This window comes from Salmo salar, chromosome ssa19, assembly GCF_905237065.1.
Source record: "Salmo salar chromosome ssa19, Ssal_v3.1, whole genome shotgun sequence".
Classification (NCBI taxonomy): Eukaryota; Metazoa; Chordata; class Actinopteri; order Salmoniformes; family Salmonidae; genus Salmo; species Salmo salar.
The window spans coordinates 1,782,331-1,806,347 of record NC_059460.1 but is presented as its reverse complement, the minus strand read 5'-3'; the positions used below and the strand labels follow the sequence as shown (position 1 = coordinate 1,806,347).

The following is a 24,017-nucleotide window of genomic DNA, read 5'->3' as shown; positions in this document are numbered from 1 at the left end:
ACATACATATACACACAAATATGTACATATAAATATACACACAAATATATACATATAAATATACACACACATAAATATACACACACACACGTATATGTATATGCATATACACACACACAGATTACTGGATTTGGCTATTTCAGCCACACCGTTGTTGACAGGTGCATAAAATTGAGCATACAGCCATGCAATCTCCATAGACAAAAATTGGCAGTTGAATGGCCCGTACCGAAGAGCTGTGACTTTCAACGTGGCACCGTCATAGGATGCCACTTATCCAACAAATCAGTTTGTCAAATTTCTGCCCTGATAGTTTACCGGGCCAGCTCTAAGTGCTGTTATTGTGAAGAGGACACGTCTAGGAGCAACAACGGCTCAGCCGCGAAGTGGTAGGCCACACAAGCTCAGAACGGGACAGCCGAGTGCTGACGCATAAAAATCATCTGTCCTCGGTTGCAACTCACTTTTTTTGTATTTGCCATGGTAAAGTAGGACAGGGGGTATTGAGTAATAAGAAACACTTGTTTTGACTTTGTTGTAAAATGTTTTGCTACGATGTGCCCTAATGAATATGGCCCTATGTCTCAAAACAGTGTTAATTTCGAGAATTACATAATGTTATGTGATCGTGACATTCACCAGCCATATTTTTTATGACAAAATTCAAAGCCAGTCAAGGCAGGACGTCACTAAACAATGATACTGGTAAACTATTACTCTTGTACGAGTGCTGAAGGTCACTTAAACACAAAGTTGAATATAAGTTAAGTGAAAATAATAGAAATCTGAAAAATATCAGCATAAATTAACATACAAAAGTACTTACATTTTACATGATTCTTTATTATAAAAAAGACATTATGTACATTGTATCGATAGGATGCCAGGGGAGTAAAACACTGATATATAGCAACCATAGAGATCAAAATGAAAGACAAACTACCTTTGAATGAATGATGGATGCAACCATGGTTTAATAACAGAACTATTTGGTCACCAACTCAGGAGTATGCTGAAACTGGCATTTCTATGCCAGGGTGATGAAACTAAGATAGCAGGGGCCAAGTTTAGAGGAGCAAAAATTTAAGTGGAAGTTGGGTTTGGACCTGAGTGACTGGTGGAATAGAATCCATGGAGAAGGTGGCGGTGGCTTCCCGTGCAGTGGACACCATTAGGGGTCTATAAGGCTGAGATGGCCTTGGCTGCCACCCTCCTCCCCAGGGGCAGAGTCAAGTCTGTGATTCCCAAGACCACCTTGGGCTTGGCCAGCGCAGGAAGTTTTACCAGCTCTGAGACCTGGGGACGGAGACACACACACACGTGAACAGCTGTGGCATTCTCCACATTCTTCAACACCACTAAAAACCATCATGGCAGTAATCTAACTTGTATTACGTAAATATCTCATGCTGGAGGTCACAATCACTATCAAAGTTGTTCATCACCAACTGCTATCACATGGATAACCCTAGTTTCCCTCTCACTACTCACCATGGTGAAAGGCATGAACTGCAGAATGCTTCCGCGGCTGCCCTGCTCCAGACACTCCACACACTCCTCCATGAAGCTCTGCACGAACTGGGTGTGTGGCCCTGCCGTCTTGGAGCCCAGGATGGATGAGATCAGCAGGAAGAGGTTGGCTTCAGAGGAAAAGAGCATGGCAGATGTAAGAGAGGTCAACTAAAGACAAGGGGGACAGATTTATTAAGCATTTCTTTTAATTAAACAGAAGTTAGAATTAAATCGTAAAATGATCATTATGAGAAGCAATACAACATAAAGGCACATTTAAAATTCGGAAAATATCAAAAGCGGGGAAAACTGTCAATTGCTTAGGTCCTGGTAAGCCATACTGGTAAACCATGATGCCTGTGAGGTGCTAAAGGTTTAAGACAGGTGCGTGGTTCTAACCTAGGACGCGGTTGAGAGGGTCCCTCATGTTGACCGTGTGGAGCTGGGAGGCCGACAGGGAGGTGGACATGGACCGGTCACCTAACACAACCACAGGAGACAAGGTAAAGATCAAAGCTCATTATAGTGACAATCAATTGGAAAGGAGAAAAGGTCTTCAATAGCAAAGTCAAGAGAGTAGGGGGTTATAGGCAGCCAAGGTTAAAGTCCCCATATGGAAGTTGTCTCAATACACATCACGGCTCAGATAGTCTTTGAATAAGGAAGTTCTCCTTACGTCTCAAATCCATAACCTCCTGCTCTAAGTTGGCACTGGTCCACTTCCCTTAATGGATTTCAAAGGAAAGGACGGGTGTCAGAAAAGGGTGTAAAAGGACCGGTGTCAGAAAAGGAGGGTGTAAAAGAACCGGTGTCAGAAAAGAGGATACCTAGTCAGTTGTACAACTGAATGCCTTCAACTGAAATGTGTCTTCAGCATTTAACCCTCTGAATCAGAGAGGTGCGGGGGCTTTATTAATCGTCATCCTCGTGTTTGGCGCCCGGGGAACAGTGGGTTAACTGCCTTGCTCAGGGGCAGAACGACTGATTTTTACCTTGTCAGCTTGGGGATTCGATCCAGCAACCTTTTGGTTATTGCCCAATGCTCTAACCACTAGGCTACCTGCCGCCCTGGTGTAGGAGACGAAGGGTAAAAAGGACTGGTGAAATGAGTCTTTAAGGACACTCTTTCCTATTTCAGGGAAATGGCAGAGGAAGACAAATGTCTAAATAACTGTTTTCCATCCACTACTCTACACATTACATCCCACTTCACTTAAAGTGTGTTTGCCCAAAATGTCCCTCTACACCCCATTTTTGCACATTGGGTTTCTACCTGACACTAACTGGTTGAATTACACTAGTGGTGTTTTTACAAATGCCCCTATCACCCCAGTGACATGAATAGTTTCAATGTATCAAAAGCCTTGATGAACCATGAGCCATGCAAGCGTCAACTTGCTGACAAAGTCAGGATCGGAAGACAGTATTTCACAAAAGTCTTACACTGTTTGGAAGGCTCAGGCGCAAGCTCATTTGCGTTTGCCTGTAATTTAGTTGAGAGAACTTGTGTCTACTTGCTGTTTACAGGGGTTCAAAACCTTACTCTGTCTTAACCTTCATAGAATCTGGGTGGAGGCATTCATCCCGAGGCAATTGGGATGTCACATGAAAAGATCGTATATTCACAACATCACAGTAAAAAGACACGTAAGAAAAAAAAGAGACTTTTGAAACTTGCGCTCTCCTGCAGTGAGCAGAATATAACAATAATACTATCAACTATTATCGTTATATGCAGGGCTGCATTCAGCAGGCACAACGTTGCGGAACATTTCAGACAGAAATATTTGATGCTGGGAACAAACATGCCTCTGACAAGAATAAGGAACCACATCAGCTCTATTCATAACATTTTTATTTACAACATTCAACAACATTTGTAGACTGAACCTGCCGCTGATGTACTTTCTTTGACACTAGAAAACAGCAAACTGACCTGGACTAGAAAGGACCACCGGCTCGTCCTCGTTGGAGCTGAGCAGACGCATGAGCTTGGAGGGCTGCGTGTCGTCCAGAGGGAACAAGCTACTGTAGTCCTGGGGTTAACAAGAGGCATGTTAGACTGCATTACCCATAGCACTCAGGAAACATGACAATATAGTTTGTGTGCGCATGAAGTATGTTGTAACTTCATTAAATGCACTTTAAATAATTTGTGATTTGACTGTGTTGTTACCTCGATATCCTCCCGTTGCCTCTTGCGTTGTCGAGCTGAGGCCTGGCCTTTGTGGTGAGTGGAGAAGGAACTGAGAGCACACCATACAGACAGCCTGGAGAACAAGAGGACAAGACTGTCAACTGGACAGCAACAATGGAACACTGCCAAAACCAACAGTAAAGATGCAAAGATGAGGAATATATTTGTTAAAATAAGATTCAGGAAAAGAACCAATTTATCCAGTAATTCATTACATATATACTGTACAGGGAAGATGCATAACTAGGGCCTGCTTCACAGGCAACGATTAAGCTTAGTCCTGGGGCCGTACCCAAAGCATTTCAGAAAAAGGTCCTAGGAATACTGTTAAAACCTGTTTTAAGACCATAACAACTCCCAGCTCAGAGTAGGTTTTAATTGAGTCAAAAATGTGATTCTCCTGTGTTTTTTATACAGTATTCCATACTGTGGAGGTTGGAATAATACTGTGAAAATCAAGATAATTGTGAAAAATCTGGATAATGCCCATTTAGTGTAAAAGCGGTTTGAAAAGACCACCTGTAATTTGCGCCAGTTTTGGTGGGATTACATTTTTACCTGATTTGGTGACATCACCAGGCTGTAAATTAGTTAATAAGCCAATAAGAAAGAGAGTTCCAAACCTCTGCCAATAACAGCTAGTTCAGTTCCCTTCCTCACTCAGACCACTCCCATACAGACCCCTCTAAATTCTTGCTTTGTTACTTTGACCATTTTAATTTAAAACAATCATAGTAAGGTACTTAAAAGGGAGTGTAGCACCCATTTCTCAATGCCAGAAACGCATATAATAGTAAGAAAACACTGAAATTACAATCAATTGTTATATATCATAATGATGTTCTAAAAGTTTGGTTTGAGATTTTCCAACTTCGGAAACTATCCAACACCCTGCACAATGAATGAAAAACGTATTAAAAAGCAGGATACATGTGAGAATGAGGCAGGCAAATTGGGCGTCTACTCGTCAAGCATCTCAAACAGCCAGAAGCACCAGCAGAGACCGAGCATCATCATGGGCTTCAGTGAGCATGAAAGTGAACCGGGTAAATGAAAGGGTTAGCTTGCTATCTCGATGCTAACTTTAGCTAGCTGTAGCGCATTAAGCTCATGTCTTCCATCTAAATAACACTGATTATAAAAAACTCACCAAATGTAAACATGACTGCTAACTGTTGGTGGCTAACTTGATGCTGTCATACTATAGATAGGCTTGTACAATGGGAGAGAGTAGTTTTGGCCGCGATAGAGGTCACTAGACAGGTTTCTATTGACCCAGGTTTATTCAACCAAAGCAATGCCGCAACAACAACAACAAAAAATCACTCCGACGTGTAATGGAATCGGCAGATATAGGAGAAATGTTCTAAAGATCGGCAAAATTTGTAGGGTGGATTTTTCTGCTGTCATACTTTATTGGCGACAAGTGATGATGGAAACTGTTTTTCCGAATAAATCATTATTGCCTAATCATTTTGAAGGAACGTGGGGCATGTGATATCACCATGTAACTAGAAAGCTCCACTCCACAATTATTTCTAGATGCCTGCAAAATAAAAAATATTAAACTATAAAAATAAAAAATAAAAATAAAGGTTCCTCTGCAGGACAAGGATTTCCTGACTTTCAAGAATGCCTGAATTGCTTTGGTTTTGCTACTATTACGGTATAAAGCAAGTTTTGCAGTAATTCAGCCATTCTGTGGCTCAGGAGAAGTTTTATATACAGCCCACCGAGTGTGGGCTAAACTTAAATGCCACACTTCGGCCATTGATCCGATAACTGATCTGGTGGCATTTCAGAGAAGCTTATGGTGAAAAATTGCAAGATTATGTTATAATACTTTAATTGCATCAAATGGTTGTTTTATGCAACAGAATAGAGGATTCTTATAACTATTGTGTGTGTGTTCTATTGAGGATGGGCCTCTGGGAGATAACACTGACAGGAGACTTACAAAGTCTTTTGGGTGATAAAACCTAGAGATATCACATTCCAGAGCATGAGTTAATGTTTCTGTTCTATATGGTACCAGGGAGAGATGACCCCAGGGCCAGACCATGGTCTGTACAATGAAAGATAACTGAATTATAAGTATCTGTCATACAAATCTTAACCTCGTGACCCATTCTATACATCTGTTGTTCGTCATGTAGGTTGAAAGGGGTGTATCTTGGCAATAAAATACCTTTGTACTTTTGTCTCGGGGCTCTCAACAAATCACCTGAGCGTGATTTGTCGACCAGCCATCATTATCGTAGAGCACTAAATCGATTCACTTTGTGGTGTGTGTTGTATTGACCTGCTGCCTTATTAATAAGTGACTAAAGATTTAGTTTAAGTACAACTCTGACTTGTGTGATAAGTTTGTCTCTCATTTGAAAGTAAAGAAATTAAGAACCACAAGCTCCATAGCCATGCTTTCTTTGGAGGGGTACATAGTATATTTTGCTCAATAGGAAAGTTTATTTTGGGATCAATGTTGTCATAGTTGCTTCTTGTTAAAGATGCTACTAACGTTAGCTTGCTATAGTTAGCTATCCTCTTCCGCCGTTTCTGAATTAATTTATGGCTATTTCTTTCTAGCTGGCGAAGTGAGCTTGATTTTGTTTGTGTACTGCCATATGTCGATAACATAGCTAAGTTTGTTACTGGTATGGGCTATTAAATATGCTAAATCTAGCTAGCTAGTTGGTGATAGCCGCAAGCTAAAACCGGGGAGAGAGAATTGACTGTTTTATCTGCTGCTGGCTTGCTAATGTTCACTCAAATACTTATTTCCACATGTAATTGATTTGATTTATATTCTACAAAGATTATGTCAATATGTTGTGAATATTGTAGAAAAATCCTCACAGACGTTTTCCATACTATAAAGTTAAGGGACACTTACAGTTTACCATCTACAGTAGGCTATACAGGCAATATGTTCCTCGACTGTGTGAGTCAGATATTACGATCATGCGTTCAGGGCTTTCTGGCAGTCAGTGTTTTTTTTCCATACGGGAGCATAAATTGTACAATTATAAACAAACAAATACTTCAAGTTAGAACCCATGTACTGTATATTAGTTAATATACAGCACCAACAACATAAATATCTGTTAGGGTCCATTATCTGCTACGTTAACTTTTACCCAGAAATGATTTGATATTGAGATAAAAACAGATGCATTGGACCTTTTTAAGCCACTGCTCAGACAACCTGAGCCAGGAGTAAAATCAATGAATAAAAGTTTCTCAGCTGGTAATCACAACAGGTACCACAAAGGAAAGATGGTGATGACGCTCATTGACATTGTTGCACATGGGGAATAACCAATCGCGATGAGGCGTCGCCAGCTGTGAACTCTTATAGCATGCTTCAGACAACCACGGTGAATGTGACTGTACATTAAATGTTGCAATGGTGAAACGTTTGATAGAATTTTCCCCGTTGCCTAATATACTAGCATGCATAACCTTTTTCTAACCAATTCTGATGGTTGTTAAAAGCAGAATTTTAATAATATCACTGTTATATCAACACACTCGTCATTCCCGTTTAACAACTAAATCGCTTTGGCACAGTAGGCATCAAGTCACGAATGTTGCATAAAACGTTTGAAAGGTCTATCATTTTCATCGAACACAATCAACGTTAACATAGGCCCTAGATGCCTTTAATTGCTTAATTTAATGGCATGGCCAATTTAGGCATCTTTTTGAAATACCAAGATGTAGGTTATTTATTAGTCTAGTGGTTATAAGTCTATATAGGCACCTCGTGAAAGTATTGTCAAAAGCACTGAATGTAGGTCTAGATTTATTTTTATTTCACTTGTATCTAGGCAAGTCAGTTAAGATCAAATTCTTATTTACAATGACGGCCTACCCAGGCCAAACCTGGACGATGCTGGGCCAATTATGCGCCGCCCTATGGGACTCCCAATCACGGCCAGATGTGATACTGCCTGGATTCGAATCAGGGACTGTAGTGACGCCTCTTGCACTGAGATGCAGTGCCTTAGACCGTTGCGCCACTCGGGAGACCCAATTTATGGATTGATCATATAGAAATATCAAAACAGTCATTCAACAACTCCAAAGCAAATTGCATGTGGTGCAGGAACCACTTAATCACTGCCCTTTATCATTAACAAGTTACCTGGTGGTAACACTTAAGTGGTTAGGACAGCTCATGAGGCCTAAAAAGCATGCTCAATGGGGAATCTCAATTGAAAGGGATTTTTTTGTCCAGGACTAGGCTTAAATCAGTGTTCTGGAAACTGGCCCCTACAGTCACCTATTAAGCCAGGTAGCTAGCAATATACAGTCCCTAGCTAGCTAGCACATGGCACAGACATCACATAGTCACTGAGAACCAGAGAGACTACACTAGGAGGACTGTCTTACTTGGCCAAGGCCTTGCCAGGTGGATCTGCCAGGCTGTGCCAGTGGGCTGAGTCTGTGAGCAGGTTGGGCAGGATGTGGCCCAGCAGGGTGAGAGTGATCTGCTGGGTGTCCAGGCAGAAGATGCTGTAGAGCAGTTCCACTACCCGGTTGGCCCACTCCTGGCGAGTCTCCTTCAGCAGCTCCTGAGTCACACATAGAAATTAGGAATGGATTGATAAACACCCTATACCCTCCATACTCAACTGGCGGACTGGATCTGGACTCGGTCAGGCTTCGACCCCTGGTATCATATAAACACACATAAGACATGGAAGAATGTATATAATTGCAGGAAATTAGCTTTAAAAAACAGAAAAACAAATCTCTGCCCCATGCGAAATGTGTAGAATTGTGGGAAATTAGCTTTAAAACTGCAAAATTCTCTCCGCCAACAAGGGGGTGAACAGTTTGGGGTCACATGGGTTGCGAGGTGTGGGTTTGTTATTACGCCGATAAATTACATTATCCATCCGGACCTTTCCCACCTAGGAAAGGCCTGTGACCGGACCTTCTCAAATAGTAGTTGAGTACCCCTGCCCTACACAGTTAGAGTAAATGCTCACATACACACAACTTGAATATTGAAAAATCACTATAGAGTAGTCAGATTTTGGGGGGGAAAAGTGCAGTTTGTTTATGTAAAAAGTTTGGTCTTAATTTAAAAACATATCCATGTGACTTTTGTTACATGCAAGGATATACCATCACATTACAAATTGTTTTTAAATGAAAACACATTGAAATGTAGGTATTTGAGATTGAGCAACTGCAGCTTTGTTTACAATAAGGCTGCATCTTTTTGGTGGTTTTAGTGCGCACAAAGTGATGGTTATTTCCTTTCTCTCATGTTGCGTTTCACATGAAAATGCAAATGTACTTTGGTAGCGCGCATTTATCCCTCTCCGGCCTGACATACAACTGTTTGCCATTTTCCCCACTTCAAATAGAGCGATTATTATCTGACACAGATCCAAATTCAGCAAACCAATTATAGTACAGTATGAAGATACGAAGAAACTGCTACACCAATATAAATCCCCGATCACGCATGTAGGCGATGTCATGGCGACGTTAGCTAGCTAAGCTCATGCGCAGAAAAACGTCATCAGGTCTAACGGTCTGTCGCGCAAAACCGCGCATGTGCAAGGCATTAAATCAAGGCACCCTTCGATATAAAGCGATTTTTGATGAAAATGAAAACGACAATTTCAGCTAATTAAGACATTGGCTCGAATCTAGGTTTTGCATTTAGACTGAGAAAATTAACATCTAAGGAAAAGGTTTCACTTCCCAAACCCAGGTCTGGTCGGACGAGTCTGCTTCGCATGCGTTCCCAGAAGTCTCGCGAAGTTGCGCCACTGGGTTTATAAACTGGGGACAACATTTTATTCATACGCTGTCGACTGAAATTCAACGCTATAGGCTTGCTAGCACTGGCAGCCACCCAAAAGTAATTTATTTAGTTAACCGAGACAGGAACATAGCAAAATGAGGCAAGAAGACATGGCGTACAAAAAGTATTACTTTCAGACAGTGCGACATGACGTTAAAAGATTTTTATCATGGCGAACATCGGCTTCATCTTTCACAGCAACGCTATCCCATGCTCCTTTATTACGACGGGACGCTCGATTCCAGAACCCTGGGCAGCAGTTGATGTACACGACAATAACAGCCTTAAACTCAATGCTTACAGAGAAAGAAAAACAACCCGTCTGTCTTTTAAAAATCAACATCTTTGGATTTTTTTACATGGACTTGAAATCAGTAAGTAAAATCAAAATCACAACCAAGACATCTTAAAATCAAATCAATAAACACAAACCTATTGTCAATGCACAATGCTGTTGAATGTGGGAAAATGTAGTCTGGCTATACATTTCATTTTGCAAAAATGTACCATTTAGTTTTCCACAGGCATTATTGACGCTTATGATGAGATTTAAGTTCCAAGAGAGAATCTACTCGAAAGGTCTCCTGATCACTACCCAGTCACCATGGGAAATGTGTATTCTCTCTCGCCCAGCTATCAGAAGGCGGCTGGAGATGGGCCCGCAATGTTGGGCAACGGCACAACAGTTCAGAACAGCAAGAACGCCAGAGAGAAGAACCTGAAGCGTCGCTCCCGCTCATCAACATAAAGCGAAAGGGCGGCTCCAAGAAGGCGCAGCCTAACGGGAACAACCAGAACAATGTGACCCACCTCAACAATGAGAACCTGGGGAAGTCTCAGTCCCGCACCAACCTGTACACCCACACCCAGGACCAGAGCACCCCAGACCTCGTCAAGAGCTCTGACAACGCCTCCTAGCCGGACAAGAAGGTCCCCCTGACACGCCCAAGAGGGTGATGGTCCAGGCCTTCACCGGCGAGCTGCTGCGCGTCCTGTCCCTAACGCCCTAGGGCTGTGGCTGCAGAGCGTGGACCACTTCCTGCTCCACCACAATTGGGGGAATCAGAGCATCCTCACCCCAGCCAATGTGGTGTTTGTCTACATGCTGTGCCGCAAGGCGGTCTTCTCCGAGGCAGCCACCGAGCACCAGCTGCAGGCCGTGGTGATCACCAGCCTCTACCTGACCTGCTCCTACATGGGAAACGTGGTGATCACCAGCCTCTACCTGACCTGCTCCTACATGGGAAACGTGGTGATCACCAGCCTCTACCTGACCTGCTCCTACATGGGAAACGTGGTGATCACCAGCCTCTACCTGACCTGCTCCTACATGGGAAACGTGGTGATCACCAGCCTCTACCTGACCTGCTCCTACATGGGAAACGTGGTGATCACCAGCCTCTACCTGACCTGCTCCTACATGGGAAACGTGGTGATCACCAGCCTCTACCTGACCTGCTCCTACATGGGAAACGTGGTGATCACCAGCCTCTACCTGACCTGCTCCTACATGGGAAACAAGACCTCCCCACTCAGACCCTTCCTGGTGGAGAGCTCCAGGGACATCTTCTGGGAGAGCTGCCTGTCTATCATCAACCTGATGAGTGGCAACATGCCCCAGATGAGCACGGACCAGCACTATTTCTTCCAGCTGAAGAACGAGAGCCAGAAAGATGAGCCGCTTACTCAACGTTAGCTCATCTGATGTAACGTTAGCTACCGTTAACATTAGATGTCTAATTCATATTGTGCTATAACTAGTACCATATCTTTGATAAATCTTGTAGGCGTGAAAACATCAAAAGAAAGCGTAGCCCATTGTCACCTTGCAAGGTTTCCAACAGACCAAAGTACAGTAACTCCACTGTTATATAGGTCAACCGCCCCTTTACCCCCTCCCCATCTCATAACATTCACTAACCTTGACCAGGTTGTTGGTGAACCAGAACACCCCTCCTGTGTGCAGCAGGCTCTCAAAGAGGTGTAGTGCACCACTGTCCACCCAGCCCTTCCACAGCACCGAGCGGAATTGCTTGCGGAGGGCCTCATGGATGGGCTCCTTGGCCGAGAGCAGGTTGCGATAGGGGATGGGCTCCTGGCCCTCCATGGGCGGCCGCAGGGCCAGGCCTGTCTGCTGGAACACGTCAGCACACATGTTCTCCAGGATGGAACTCATGATCACCACCCTGGGGGAGAGATGAAGGGTTAATGAGCTTGTGCTTACGGGATTTTCAGTCTGGTTGCTATACACTGGTGGTGAATTATGGGAGTTGCCTGATTACAATGTGAAATGGGTTGAACACTAAGGAAGGTGATACAAATCATTCAATCTGTTGTCGTCATCATCGGCTGACCCCCTTTTAAAACGTCAGTGTTAACTAGAATTTGTCTGGTTGATTAGACATCTGCTCAGTGGCTAAATAATCAGGCTAATGCTTTGGTTGTTGAAAAACATTGTCCAGAGTGAGTGCATGTGTAGAGCGGGCTGTGTGCGTGTCAGACCTTGGTTCAAATACCATTTCAAATATATCAATTACTTTCACATACTTTTCAAAAGTAAGTATTGTGATGTTATATTTGAAAAGACAAGTAGTTGAATATTGGAATGCATTTGGAAATACACTTGGACAGTATTGGCATGCATTTGAAAATACTCAAATACACTCCCATACATTTAACCGAGGTTTTGAAAATATTATTTGAAATAAGTATTTGAAAATACTTCCAATAGAAGTAGTTGATTCGGGCCACGTAAGAAAATACTAACACAGAAAATAAGTATTTAAATAACAAATAATCAAATACATGTACAGTGCCGTCAGAAAGTATTCAGACCCCTTGACTTTTCCACATTTTGTTACATTACAGCCTTATTCTGAAATGGATTAAAGTGTTTTTCCCCCCCTCATCAATCTACACACAATTCACCATAGTGACAAAGAAAAACAACTTTTTTAGAAATGTTTGCTAATTTATTAAAAAGAAAGAAGTACTCAAACCCTTAGTACTTTGTTGAAGCGCCTTTGGCAGTGATTACAGCCTCGAGTCTTCTTGGCTATGACGCTACAAGCTTGGCACACCTGTATTTGGAGAGTTTCTCCCATTCTTCTCTGCAGATCCTCTCAAGCTTTGGCAGGTTGGATGGGGAGCGTTGCTGCACAGCTATTTTCAGGTCTCTCCAGAGATGTTAGATCGGGTTCAAGTTCGGGCTCTGGCTGGGCCACTCAAGGACATTCAGAAACTTGTCCCAAAGCCACTCCTGCATTGTCTTGGCTGTGTGCTTAGGGTCGTTGTCCCGTTGGAAGATGAACCTTTACCCCAGCCTGAGTGCTCTGGAGCAGGTTTTCATCAAGGATCTCTGTACTTTGCTCCGTTCATCTTTCCCTCGATCCTGACTTGTCTCCCAGTCCCTGCCGCTGAAAAACATACCCGCAGCATGATGCTGCTGCCACCACGATTCACCGTAGGGATGATGCTAGGATTCCTCCAGACGTGACGCTTGTCATTCAGGCCAAAGAGTTCAATCTTGGTTTCATCAGACCAGAGAGAAAAATAAATAAATAGTTAAACTGTAAAAAGACAGGTGATTAGATAAGTGATCTGTAGTGATTTTATATATTCTATAAATACTGATTGTAAAAAGACAGGTGATTAGATAAGTGATCTGTAGTGATTTTTATATATTCTATAATACTGTCATGCACCTTTTTATGAGGATTGGCTTCTGTCTGGCTACTCTACCATAAAGGCCTGATTGGTGGAGTGCTGCAGAGATGGTTGTCCTTCTGGAAGGTTCTCCCATCTCCACAGAGGAACTCTATCAGAGTGACCATCGGGTTCTTGGTCACCTCCCTGACAAAAGCCCTTCTACCCCGATTGCTCAGTTTGGCTGGGAGGCCAGCTCTAGAAAGAGTCTTGGTGGTGGAGGCCACTGTGTTCTCGGGGACCTTCAATGCTACAGAAATGTTCTGGTACCCTTCCCCAGATCTGTGCCTCGACACAATCCTGTCTCGGAGCTCTACGGACAATTCCTTCGACCTCGTGGCTTGGTTTTTGCTCTGACATGCACTGTCAACTGCAGGACCTTATATAGACAGGTGTGTGCCTTTCCAAATCATGTCCAATCAATTGAATTTACCACAGGTGGACTCCAATCAAGTTGTAGAAAGGATGATCAATGGAAACAGGATGCACCTGAGCTCAATTTCGACTCTCATAGCAAGGAGTATGAATACTTACGTAAATATGCTTTTTTTTGTGCAAAGTTTGCTTTGTCATTATGGGGTAGTGTGTAGATTGCTGAGGATGTTTATTTATTTAATCCATTTTAGAATAAGGCTGTAACGTAACAAAATGTGGAGAAAGTCAATGGGTTTGAATACTTTCCGAAGGCACTGTAGTTGACACCGAAGTCTAGTGTGTGTGTACCGTTCATTGTAGAACTGCAGAGTGTTCTCCCCATACAGCGGGGTCATGAGCTGGCGGATCATGGTCTGGGGCTTCTCCCTCTCATCCAGCCCCAGCATCCTCACATGGGCTACCAGCCATGCCACAGCACAGATAGCCATGCTGCATACCTTGCCCTTGATGTTATCTGTTATCTTCTACACTCAAGGGGGGGTGTGACAGAGAGCAAGAGGAGAAAGAAAAATGAGAGGGGAAGATGAGTGAGTGTGTGTGTGTGAACTCTGCGCATGCTTCCGGGCCACTTGTACAACAAATTAATTAACTTTATGAATGGTTTAAATGAGGAAGAGACCAAAAATGAAATAAAAGCAAGCTCTAACCATTTAGTCAGCAGAGCCATTTAGACCTACACTCTATGACCAATCATTTTCCACTATGTCAAGAGCAAGTTCACTTCTGTGATTCAACGGTTCACTGTCTACGTAGTATTTAGCTCAAAGTAGGACAAAATCGACGACACATAATACAGGACTCACCTGTACAGCCTCCACAGACAGCACGCCATTCTCCCAGGCATTCAACACCTCCAAGATGGCCGCCGGCGTGCTGAGGCAAATCTCGTGCCACTTCATCTGACTGACACACAGTGGTAGATAAATTGGTACAGCTTCAAGAAAACAATGCCAATAAATAGATTTAAGGAAGGATAAGAGATTGTGCACAAAGGACTCCAGTTTAAGTAATGTTTTTTCCCCCACTGGTTTAAATTGTGCTCCTCAAAAAGAGAAATTTGAACATGGCGGACAACATTTCAACCATAGCCTGGACTTCTTCCTCTTATTTTTTTAACCCAGCAGCAGAGAAACACTGAATTCCAGTCTGACTCTGACCCTAGAGTGAAAAGATAGTAAGCACCCCATCACTCACACTAGCTTCATCTCAGAGGAGTTGTTGAGGAGGGCCACTAGGCTCTCCACCTTGCCAGACTCGGGCCTGAAGCAGGGGTGGTCTGGGTTCAGGGTCTTGCCCTCTTCTGGCATGCAGGTCTGCAGCCACGTCTCGAAGAACGGGGTTTCCCCCGAGGGGCTGGGATCCGACAGGATCACCTGGAGGGGTCACAACAGAGTCATATGATATAATAATGGAGCGGGGGATATTTTTTAAGTACATTTTTGTTTTATTTAACTATCATATAATATAAATCTATATGAGGGACAGGTTCTGACCATGAAACTTACATAACATGACTCATATTACACATCATAGAAATGTGGCAAAGACATCACAGCTGTGCCATTCAGATAGCACAAGCAGAATGCTATTGCGTGTTTTGGCCACCTAGTGGAGCTGTGCTGAAAGAGCAGGACAATGATGCAGAATCTACAGGAGAAGTGAACGGGGGCCTGACCCTAGTTCAGCTCTCCTGCTCTGAAACACTTTCTGAATAAGGACCTAGATCACTTACGTAGATAGCTTTAGTACTAGGTGTGAGACCAACCTCTGATCCGTAGGTCTGCACCACGTGACACAGCATGAGGAAGGATATGTCGAACAGCAGGGCTCGCACTGAGGCCGACTTGGCTGCAACGAGGTAGAAAAAAAAGAGACTCAATGTCAAAATCAAATCCATTTCAAAAACTCCCACACTCGTAAAGTTAAATGTTATTCAAAAAGTCCCATACTCAGCAACACTCATGTACTCACATCCTTCTCCACTGATGTGCTTCGGAAACTCATTCAGCCTGAGAAGCAAAGACAGAGCATCAATAAATAATCTCCTTTAAACACTGTCCCCCTCTTACATCATGTATATTTTGTCCATTTGCCCTTTAAAAAAAAAAAAAAGACTCCACAGTAATATGGTTTGAGTCTGTCAATAAATTGTATTGAACAGTCCTGATGGACTGTTGGGCACACTGTAGCTAAAGTGGCTTGATGTGTGTCTCACTTGATGAACTTCCGGGCGAAGGACTTGAGTTTTCCCGTGGCTGCGGCTGCAGCCAGGAGGAGGTCCAGGCTCTTCCCAGAGAGCATGTGTCCCAGCACCCCCAGAAGGCCCTCTGGAGACTTGGAGTGGTCTGCGTCCACCGTCTAACACAATAGGAGAAGACAGAACACAGTAATGAGAGTGTGATATGGGTGACTTGGAAGTTTCTTAGCAAAAGTTGGAGCTCTGGGATAGCTTTATGATGAGGTGAACTAACTGTCTTTACATCAGTACTTATTCAGGGATATAGTAAAGGATAAAAGTCAGCCTGGTGTTCATTAGGGCACACTGTAGCTAAACATTTTTAAATGGAAAACGATAACAAGCGTTTCTATTAGACAAGTTGAAATAGAACCTCCCCCCTGACTGTAAAGCTAGGTAGGGTTAGCATGGGGAGAACGAGGACCTTGAGGATGTTGGTGACAGTGGGCTCGGCTCGCAGGATGAGGCCTGGGTTGGGCTGGATGTTGGCGTTTTCTGCAGTCTTTAGCCGTGGCGCATACTCCCTGTTCTCAGCCCTCAAGAAAAAGTTGCACACAAGAGATAGAGAAAGAAAGGGAGAAAGAAAGGGAGAGAGAGGAGAGTGAAAGAAGGAGAGCAAGACACTGACAGACAAGCAAAGAGAGAAAGAGTAATGTAGTGATAGGAAAGAGTGAGAGGAGACAGAATGAAAGATATTAGTGGCAAACTTGATGTATTAATATTGTATCATTCTCTTTCAGTGATGTTACACATATGAAGGGGCAGGATGGCTACCCGTACCGTTTAGAAGTGAGGTTTGTCGTGTTGGAGTCCGACAGGAGAGACAACTTATTGCACTCCTGCAGTAGCATACTTAGACAGTCGCAGCTGTAAAAAACAGACATGGAGTAAAAAGCTTGTCAGACACTGTATAACCTGTCAGAGTGTTATAAACATGCTTATACCATAATGCTTCCTCTGTTCAGTTTTCCATTATAACTCACTTGCATCTCTGGTCCGCCTTGTCCAGCAGTGGTGTGAGCTTCAGCAGGTACTCAAAGGCAATGTTCACATCATCCATAAAGTCCTGCTGCAGATTGACCATAATGCATGTCAAAACAGAGACTAGACCAGCACTCTTCACTATCCTACATTCATATCATTCAGTGGTGATTAATATTGAACATTATACCATGGTATTGTTGAATACTCGTTTCTGATTGGCTTAAAGGGCATTCTAGCTAATTCATCAGCAACCCCTTCATAATCAGAACAAAACTTGAGTGAGATAAAAACATGAGTTTTACTATGACTTTGGCAGTGCATTGCCGGAAAAACCAAGTTTCGGCCCTGGGAAGTAACATTTTAAAGGCCCATCTCTTGGCAACGAAGAGAAAATGTTGCAGTTTTCAAGCTAATATGCTGCAATTCTTCACATTTTGCCATTAGGCAGAGAGAAAACGTTGCAGTTTTAAAGCTTAAATTACAGTGCATTTATGTACAAAAACCAAAAAAAAGGGGGGAATACAAGTATTGAATTCACAAATGGATAATTAGTGAAATACTGTGAATACCAATATCACTGAGCTTCCCAGGCCCATGTTTACCAGGACTAAGAACATAAATTGTAGATTAATAATGACAGTGTTGTATTATCCCACAGATCCTTTTGCCAAAGGTCAACAGTGATGCCAACTTCCACGCATTGGACCCTCTTCACACGCCACATCTCTTATTTCTAACACATTGGGAAAAAGTAGGCCTACTGCTTTTATTTTCTGATTAATATACAGTGTATATTCAGCGCGTTAACTTTTCAACTGAACCTCCAAATTGTTTTGAAATCACAAGTTTATGAACTAAATTATCTTAAGATCAGCAAGGCAACTTGTAGTGCTGTTTTGGCTCCATTATTCACCCCTTGTGCTCATTTGCAATTCAGCACTAGGTCCATTAGGCTGTAACAAGGAAAAGGCAGCATTGAGCAGGAATTCTGGTAGTGACCTGACTTGTATAACTGTATGATGAACATTATTTTGCTCTAACAGATTGTGAACCCAAATGTGTAACTGATTCTAGTGGGGACAACAATACATTGAAATATACACTGCTCAAAAAAATAAAGGGAACACTAAAATAACACATCCTAGATCTGAATGAATGAAATAATCTTATTAAATACTTTTTTCTTTACATAGTTGAATGTGCTGACAACAAAATCACACAAAAATAATCAATGGAAATCAAATTTATCAACCCATGGAGGTCTGGATTTGGAGTCACACTCAAAATTAAAGTGGAAAACCACACTACAGGCTGATCCAACTTTGATGTAATGTCCTTAAAACAAGTCAAAATTAGGCTCAGTAGTGTGTGTGGCCTCCACGTGCCTGTATGACCTCCCTACAACGCCTGGGCATGCTCCTGATGAGGTGGCGGATGGTCTCCTGAGGGATCTCCTCCCAGACCTGGACTAAAGCATCCGCCAACTCCTGGACAGTCTGTGGTGCAACGTGGCGTTGGTGGATGGAGCGAGACATGATGTCCCAGATGTGCTCAATTGGATTCAGGTCTGGGGAACGGGCGGGCCAGTCCATAGCATCAATGCCTTCCTCTTGCAGGAACTGCTGACACACTCCAGCCACATGAGGTCTAGCATTGTCTTGCATTAGGAGGAACCCAGGGCCAACCGCACCAGCATATGGTCTCACAAGGGGTCTGAGGATCTCATCTCGGTACCTAATGGCAGTCAGGCTACCTCTGGCGAGCACATGGAGGGCTGTGCGGCCCCCCAAAGAAATGCCACCCCACACCATGACTGACCCACCGCCAAACCGGTCATGCTGGAGGTTGTTGCAGGCAGCAGAACCTTCTCCACGGCATCTCCAGACTCTGTCACATGCTCAGTGTGAACCTGCTTGCATCTGTGAAGAGCACAGGGCGCCAGTGGCGAATTTGCCAATCTTGGTGTTCTCTGGCAAATGCCAAACGTCCTGCACGGTGTTGGGCTGTAAGCACAACCCCACCTGTGGACGTCGGGCCCTCATACCACCCTCATGGAGTCTGTTTCTGACCGTTTGAGCAGACACATGCACATTTGTGGCCTGCTGGAGGTCCTTTTGCAGGGCTCTGGCAGTGCTCCTCCTTGCACAAAGGCGGAGGTAGCGGTCCTGCTGCTGGGTTGTTGCCCTCCTATGGCCTCCTCCACGTCTCCTGATGTACTGGCCTGTCTCCTGGTAGCGCCTCCATGCTCTGGACACTACGCTGACAGACACAGCAAACCTTCTTGTCACAGCTCGCATTGATGTGCCATCCTGGATGAGCTGCACTACCTGAGCCACTTGTGTGGGTTGTAGACTCCGTCTCATGCTACCACTAGAGTGAAAGCACCACAGGCATTCGAAAGTGACCAAAACATCAGCCAGAAAGCATAGGAACTGAGAAGTGGTCTGTGGTCACCACCTGCAGAACCACTCCTTTATTGGGGGTGTCTTGCTAATTGCCTATAATTGCCACCTGTTGTCTATTCCATTTGCACAACAGCATGTGAAATGTATTGTCAATCAGTGTTGCTTCCTAAGTGGACAGTTTGATTTCACAGAAGTGTGATTGACTTGGAGTTACATTGTGTTGTTTAAGTGTTCCCTTTATTTTTTGAGCAGTGTATTTCATTCCACCCTGGTGATGGGCCATGTGAAAATATGAATTGTAGGAAATTAGCTTTAAAACTGTATTTTTCCTTGGACGGGACGCCCATACTCCCACATTCAGGAGAGATCTCCCTCCAAGGTATCTTCAAAAGTTGTCAGCCCTGTATTCAATAACATTTGTGTTTTCATTTATTTATCTGGCTGCAGACTCCCTGCAGTACCTCCCCTGTTCTAGAGCGTGCATTATTTCCCTACAATAGACGGCATAATTCAATGGCTATGAAGTTCATTCTTACATGTTCTATGTTTGAGCTGCTTTTGAAAGCAAAAAAGTCTAATTAAAAACATTACTGGCATTGCTTAATTCGATTTTCATAATAGCAAGCTAGGACTGATGGCTTGGTTAACCAAGCTACCAAGTCTGTTTGGTTACCAAGGCAACTACTGTAGCTATCCCGTCAACTTGCTAGCTACTTCAGTGAGCTTTGGAACACATTTCAATTATAGCCTTGGTATAAAAGAGATAATCAACTCGGGGCTCTATGCGTTCTCAGGAAAACAATGCAACTCCGTGCATGGTTAGTTGTCGTCTATTATTTTCCACAGAATGCATAGCCCCTCGTTGATTATCCCTTTCATATTTCCAATGTATATTACTGGTAAATAAACTTGAAACAGATCTTATAACCCTTGATTGTTATGGATGTAAAGAGAATAACTCAGTACTATACCTGTACCTTCTCACCCTGGGGATACTTCTTTAGCCTGAGGAGAACCTGGGGGATCTAGAGATGAGAGGATCGTCAGTAAGATGGTGACATCTCATGGGCTCCAATGAAAAGAAAGCATTCAAATGCTTGCTCCAAGCACCATAAAACATTTATATACTGTAACTATCTGGCATTCATTGTGAGAAGTACCTTAAGGAAGGTGAAGGCAGTCCACTTGAGCTCCTCGGTGCCCTCTGGTGACTCGATGAGGCCAGTGAAACACGCCTTCCAGATCTCCAACACAAAGACTGGCGCAGGGATACGCTGCACAGGGGAATGCACCAGGCTTGGGGGTCAATATTCCATTTCAATTCAGTCAATTCAGGAAGTAAACGGATTTACAATTTCCCTCAACTAAAAGTGAAACTCAAAGTGAAAGTTGCATATGCTTTGCATACGTTAACTCTAGACCAATTAAGGCTCACCTGCATCCTCTTGATCATCATCAGCTGCTCCACCAGTGGCTGAGTCTCCCCTGTCAGGTTCATGGTTCCTTCCAGCATGATGAAGGCGTGGACCGAGGGGAACAACGAGTGGTGCGGGGGGTCTGACTGTTCAGACAGAATCGTAGGAATACTGAGGGGGAAGATTGGTCAGATGATTATAAAAACAGCCATCGTGGCTTCAATTATTGTTTACAAAGGCCATTGGCTTGTACCCAATAAGTGCTACATTCTCACCTCTTCACCAATGAAATGCACTCCTCCAGCTTGCCTCTCAGTGTCTGATTGGTCAGACTGTTGAGCCCCTCTGTCACTTTGAGCAAAGCTTGCTCCACATTGGTCCAGGAAGCTTTGGAAACATATTTGATGTGGAGTCAAACATACCAATGAAATTCATTCAAATCAAATGCTATAACAATATATTGTTATTTCAGTTTTATCAAAATAATATGCAGCTAATACTACATGTAAACTCAGCAAAAAAGAAAAGTCCTCTCACTGTCAACTGCGTTATTTTCAGCAAACTTAACATGTGTAAATATTTGTATGAACCTAACAAGATTCAACAACAGAGACAAACTGAACAAGTTCCACAGACATGTGACTAACAGAAATGGAATAGTGTGTCCCTGAACAAAGGGGGTCAAAATCAAAAGTAAGTCAGTATCTGGTGTGGCCACCAGCTGTTTTAAGTACTGCAGTGCATCTCCTCCTCATAGACTGCACCAGAACACTGACATTCCTGTCTTGCAGGAAATCACGCACAGAACGAGCAGTATGGCTGGTGGCATTGTAATGCTGGAGGGTCATGTCAGGATGAGCCCGCAGGAAGGGTACCACATGAGGGAGGAGGATGTCTTCCCTGTAACGCACAGCGTTGAGATTGCCTGCAATGACAACAAGCTCAGTCCGATGATGCTGTGACACACCACTCCAGACCATGATGGACCCTCCACCTCCAAATCGATCCCGCTCCAGAGTACAGGCCTCGGTGTAACGCTCATTCCTTCAACGATAAATGCGAATCCGACCATCACCCCTGGTGAGACACAACCGCGACTCGTCAGTGAAGAGCACTTTTTGCCAGTCCTGTCTGGTCCAACGACGGTGGGTTTGTGTCCATAGGGGACGTTGTTGCCGGTGATGTCTGGTGAGGACCTGCCTTACAACAGGCCTAAAAGCCCTCAGTCCAGACTCTCTCAGCCTACTGCGGACAGTCTGAGCACTGATGGAGGGATTGTGCGTTCCTGGTGTAACTCGGGCAGTTGTTGTTGCCATCCTGTACCTGTCCCGCAGGTGTGATGTTCGGATGTACCGATCCTGTGCAGATGTTGTTACACGTGGTCTGCCACTGCGAGGACGATCAGCTGTCCGTCCTGTCTCAGGCGTCTCACAGTACGGACATTGCAATTTATTGCCCTGGCCACATCTGCAGTCCTCATGCATCCCTGCAGCATGCCTAAGGCACATTCATGCAGATGAGCAGGGACCCTGGGCATCTTTCTTTTGGTATTTTTCAGAGTCAGTAGAAAGGCCTCTTTAGTGTCCTACGTTTTCATAAATGTGACCTTAATTGCCTACTGTCTGTAAGCTTTAGTGTCTTAACGACCGTTCCACAGGTGCATGTTCATTAATTGTTCATGGTTCATTGAACAAGCATGGGAAACAGTGTTTAAACCCTTTACAATGAAGATCTGTGAAGTTATTTGGATTTTTATGAATTATCTTTGAAAGAAAGGGTGCTGAATAAGGGACATTTCTTTTTTTGCTGAGTTTAGTTATAGGAAAACCTCTTAGAAGATTCTGTATCCCCTGACTGACCTTGGTCCTCCAGGCGAGCGATATGGACTAGGGCCCTGTTCTTCTGGCTGTTCACCAAATCCCTTAGCCTCTCCAGGCAGGCCCTCAGGTTGGCTTCTGTGCTGGCCGACGGCCCCAGCTCCCTGAGCCTCTCGCAGTACCAGGCGCAGCCAGTCAGGAGCCACACTACCACACCCAGCAGGGCCCGGCACAGCCCGATGCACTCCTCCGCCTTCCCGTGGCAGCTGGGATGGAGGGTGGGTAGGGGTAAAATTGATGTTTGGGATAATTCTGGGGTATCATTTTTCAATGTGAAAGATGACTTGACGTCAGAAATGCACTCACTGAGATATTCATTCAACCAGCAGACTCATAACTATTAGTGCTTCAACCATATTTAATAACAAAAAAGAAACTTGCACCTCTTTCTCGGCAGAGCCAGGATGAAACATTTTCTAGGGCTAACACCATTGTCAAATTTAAAGGAAGGAAGAATATAACGGGATGGGAGCGGGACGGGATAAAGCAAGTGTGTAGTACCTGAGACGGTGGCAGAACATGTCCATTATCTCCAACAGGGACTTGACGCAGAGCTCTCTGGAGAAGTCATCAAACTTCGGAACAAAAAGGTGCATGTCAGACAAGTTGTCATCCGATGAAAGCATGCATGTCTGGTAGCAGTCAGACAGTTATTGGCCAGAGTGACAGAAAGAGGAACCCAACTCACCTTACTGATGGCTAAGAGTACACTTGAATAAGAGACCATCTGAGGAAATACAATGGTTTCTATTAATAATAATTGTGCATAAATCAAGCACCTTTTGTCACTTCTCACCAGCAAATCTCCAACACTGTCTTTCCTACCATGGGAAGAATATGCAGATTAACCCTTCAATATCACAACAACCAAAGACAGATCTTACATTAGTCCAAGCAATATGAAACCAATTTGAGATATTCACTTTTTCATAAAAGCATGAAACTTAGTACACTTGTACTGTTTGGGGCCCTGAACATTTTCAGATAAGGAGCCATCGCAGAAACACCTCCTGCCGGCCATTTTCCATTCCGCCATAATGAAAACATTTATTTTGTGTCATATCTCCTGAACCAAACATGATAACACAGAAAGGGTGAGGTCTGCAACTATGTTTTGTTGGTCAATGATTCCAACAGTGCCATGTACACCAGAAACAATTCTGATTATTATATAAAATGGTAAAGTGCCATGGTAAGCAACGGGAAGAATTCCAATAAAATCACTTTCTGACAACGTACGCAAAATAGTATTATTTCAGCTGTCTTGCCGCCGCTGGTTGTGAAAGTGGATACTGTGTAAATTCAAGGAACACAGGAAGGCCTTTGAAAATATCTGGACACAGATTTTATAATATTAATTTGGGTAGATGCTAATATTTGTCCTATCTCACAATGCGTTTTTTGCATCTCTCACTCTCCATGAG

The 24,017-nt window shown here is 43.6% G+C and overlaps 1 protein-coding gene across 4 annotated transcripts in view; it reads right to left on the bottom strand.

Moving 5' to 3' along the window:
* Positions 1-822: 822 nt before the first annotated feature.
* The window catches only part of LOC106578284 (mediator of RNA polymerase II transcription subunit 24), a 29,947-nt gene continuing 6,752 nt past the window's right edge, over positions 823-24,017 (bottom strand). The window contains exons 4-26 of one of the 4 annotated variants that reach the window (XM_014156957.2): positions 23,282-23,320; positions 23,095-23,168; positions 22,576-22,799; positions 20,992-21,103; positions 20,737-20,887; positions 20,462-20,575; positions 20,273-20,326; positions 16,896-16,981; positions 16,693-16,779; positions 16,337-16,436; positions 15,892-16,034; positions 15,648-15,685; positions 15,442-15,524; positions 14,871-15,049; positions 14,480-14,579; positions 13,965-14,140; positions 11,458-11,722; positions 8,105-8,286; positions 3,689-3,782; positions 3,449-3,548; positions 1,912-1,992; positions 1,492-1,640; positions 823-1,296 (exon numbers count right to left, since the gene is read on the bottom strand). In XM_014156957.2, the coding sequence (XP_014012432.1) occupies positions 1,180-1,296; positions 1,492-1,640; positions 1,912-1,992; positions 3,449-3,548; positions 3,689-3,782; positions 8,105-8,286; positions 11,458-11,722; positions 13,965-14,140; positions 14,480-14,579; positions 14,871-15,049; positions 15,442-15,524; positions 15,648-15,685; positions 15,892-16,034; positions 16,337-16,436; positions 16,693-16,779; positions 16,896-16,981; positions 20,273-20,326; positions 20,462-20,575; positions 20,737-20,887; positions 20,992-21,103; positions 22,576-22,799; positions 23,095-23,168; positions 23,282-23,320 (2,748 nt within the window). In that variant the 3' untranslated portion in view covers positions 823-1,179. The remainder of the gene's footprint in view (positions 1,297-1,491; positions 1,641-1,911; positions 1,993-3,448; positions 3,549-3,688; positions 3,783-8,104; positions 8,287-11,457; positions 11,723-13,964; positions 14,141-14,479; positions 14,580-14,870; positions 15,050-15,441; positions 15,525-15,647; positions 15,686-15,891; positions 16,035-16,336; positions 16,437-16,692; positions 16,780-16,895; positions 16,982-20,272; positions 20,327-20,461; positions 20,576-20,736; positions 20,888-20,991; positions 21,104-22,575; positions 22,800-23,094; positions 23,169-23,281; positions 23,321-24,017) is intronic. The other 3 variants (XM_014156958.2, XM_014156959.2, XM_014156960.2) reach the window with 3 other exon arrangements.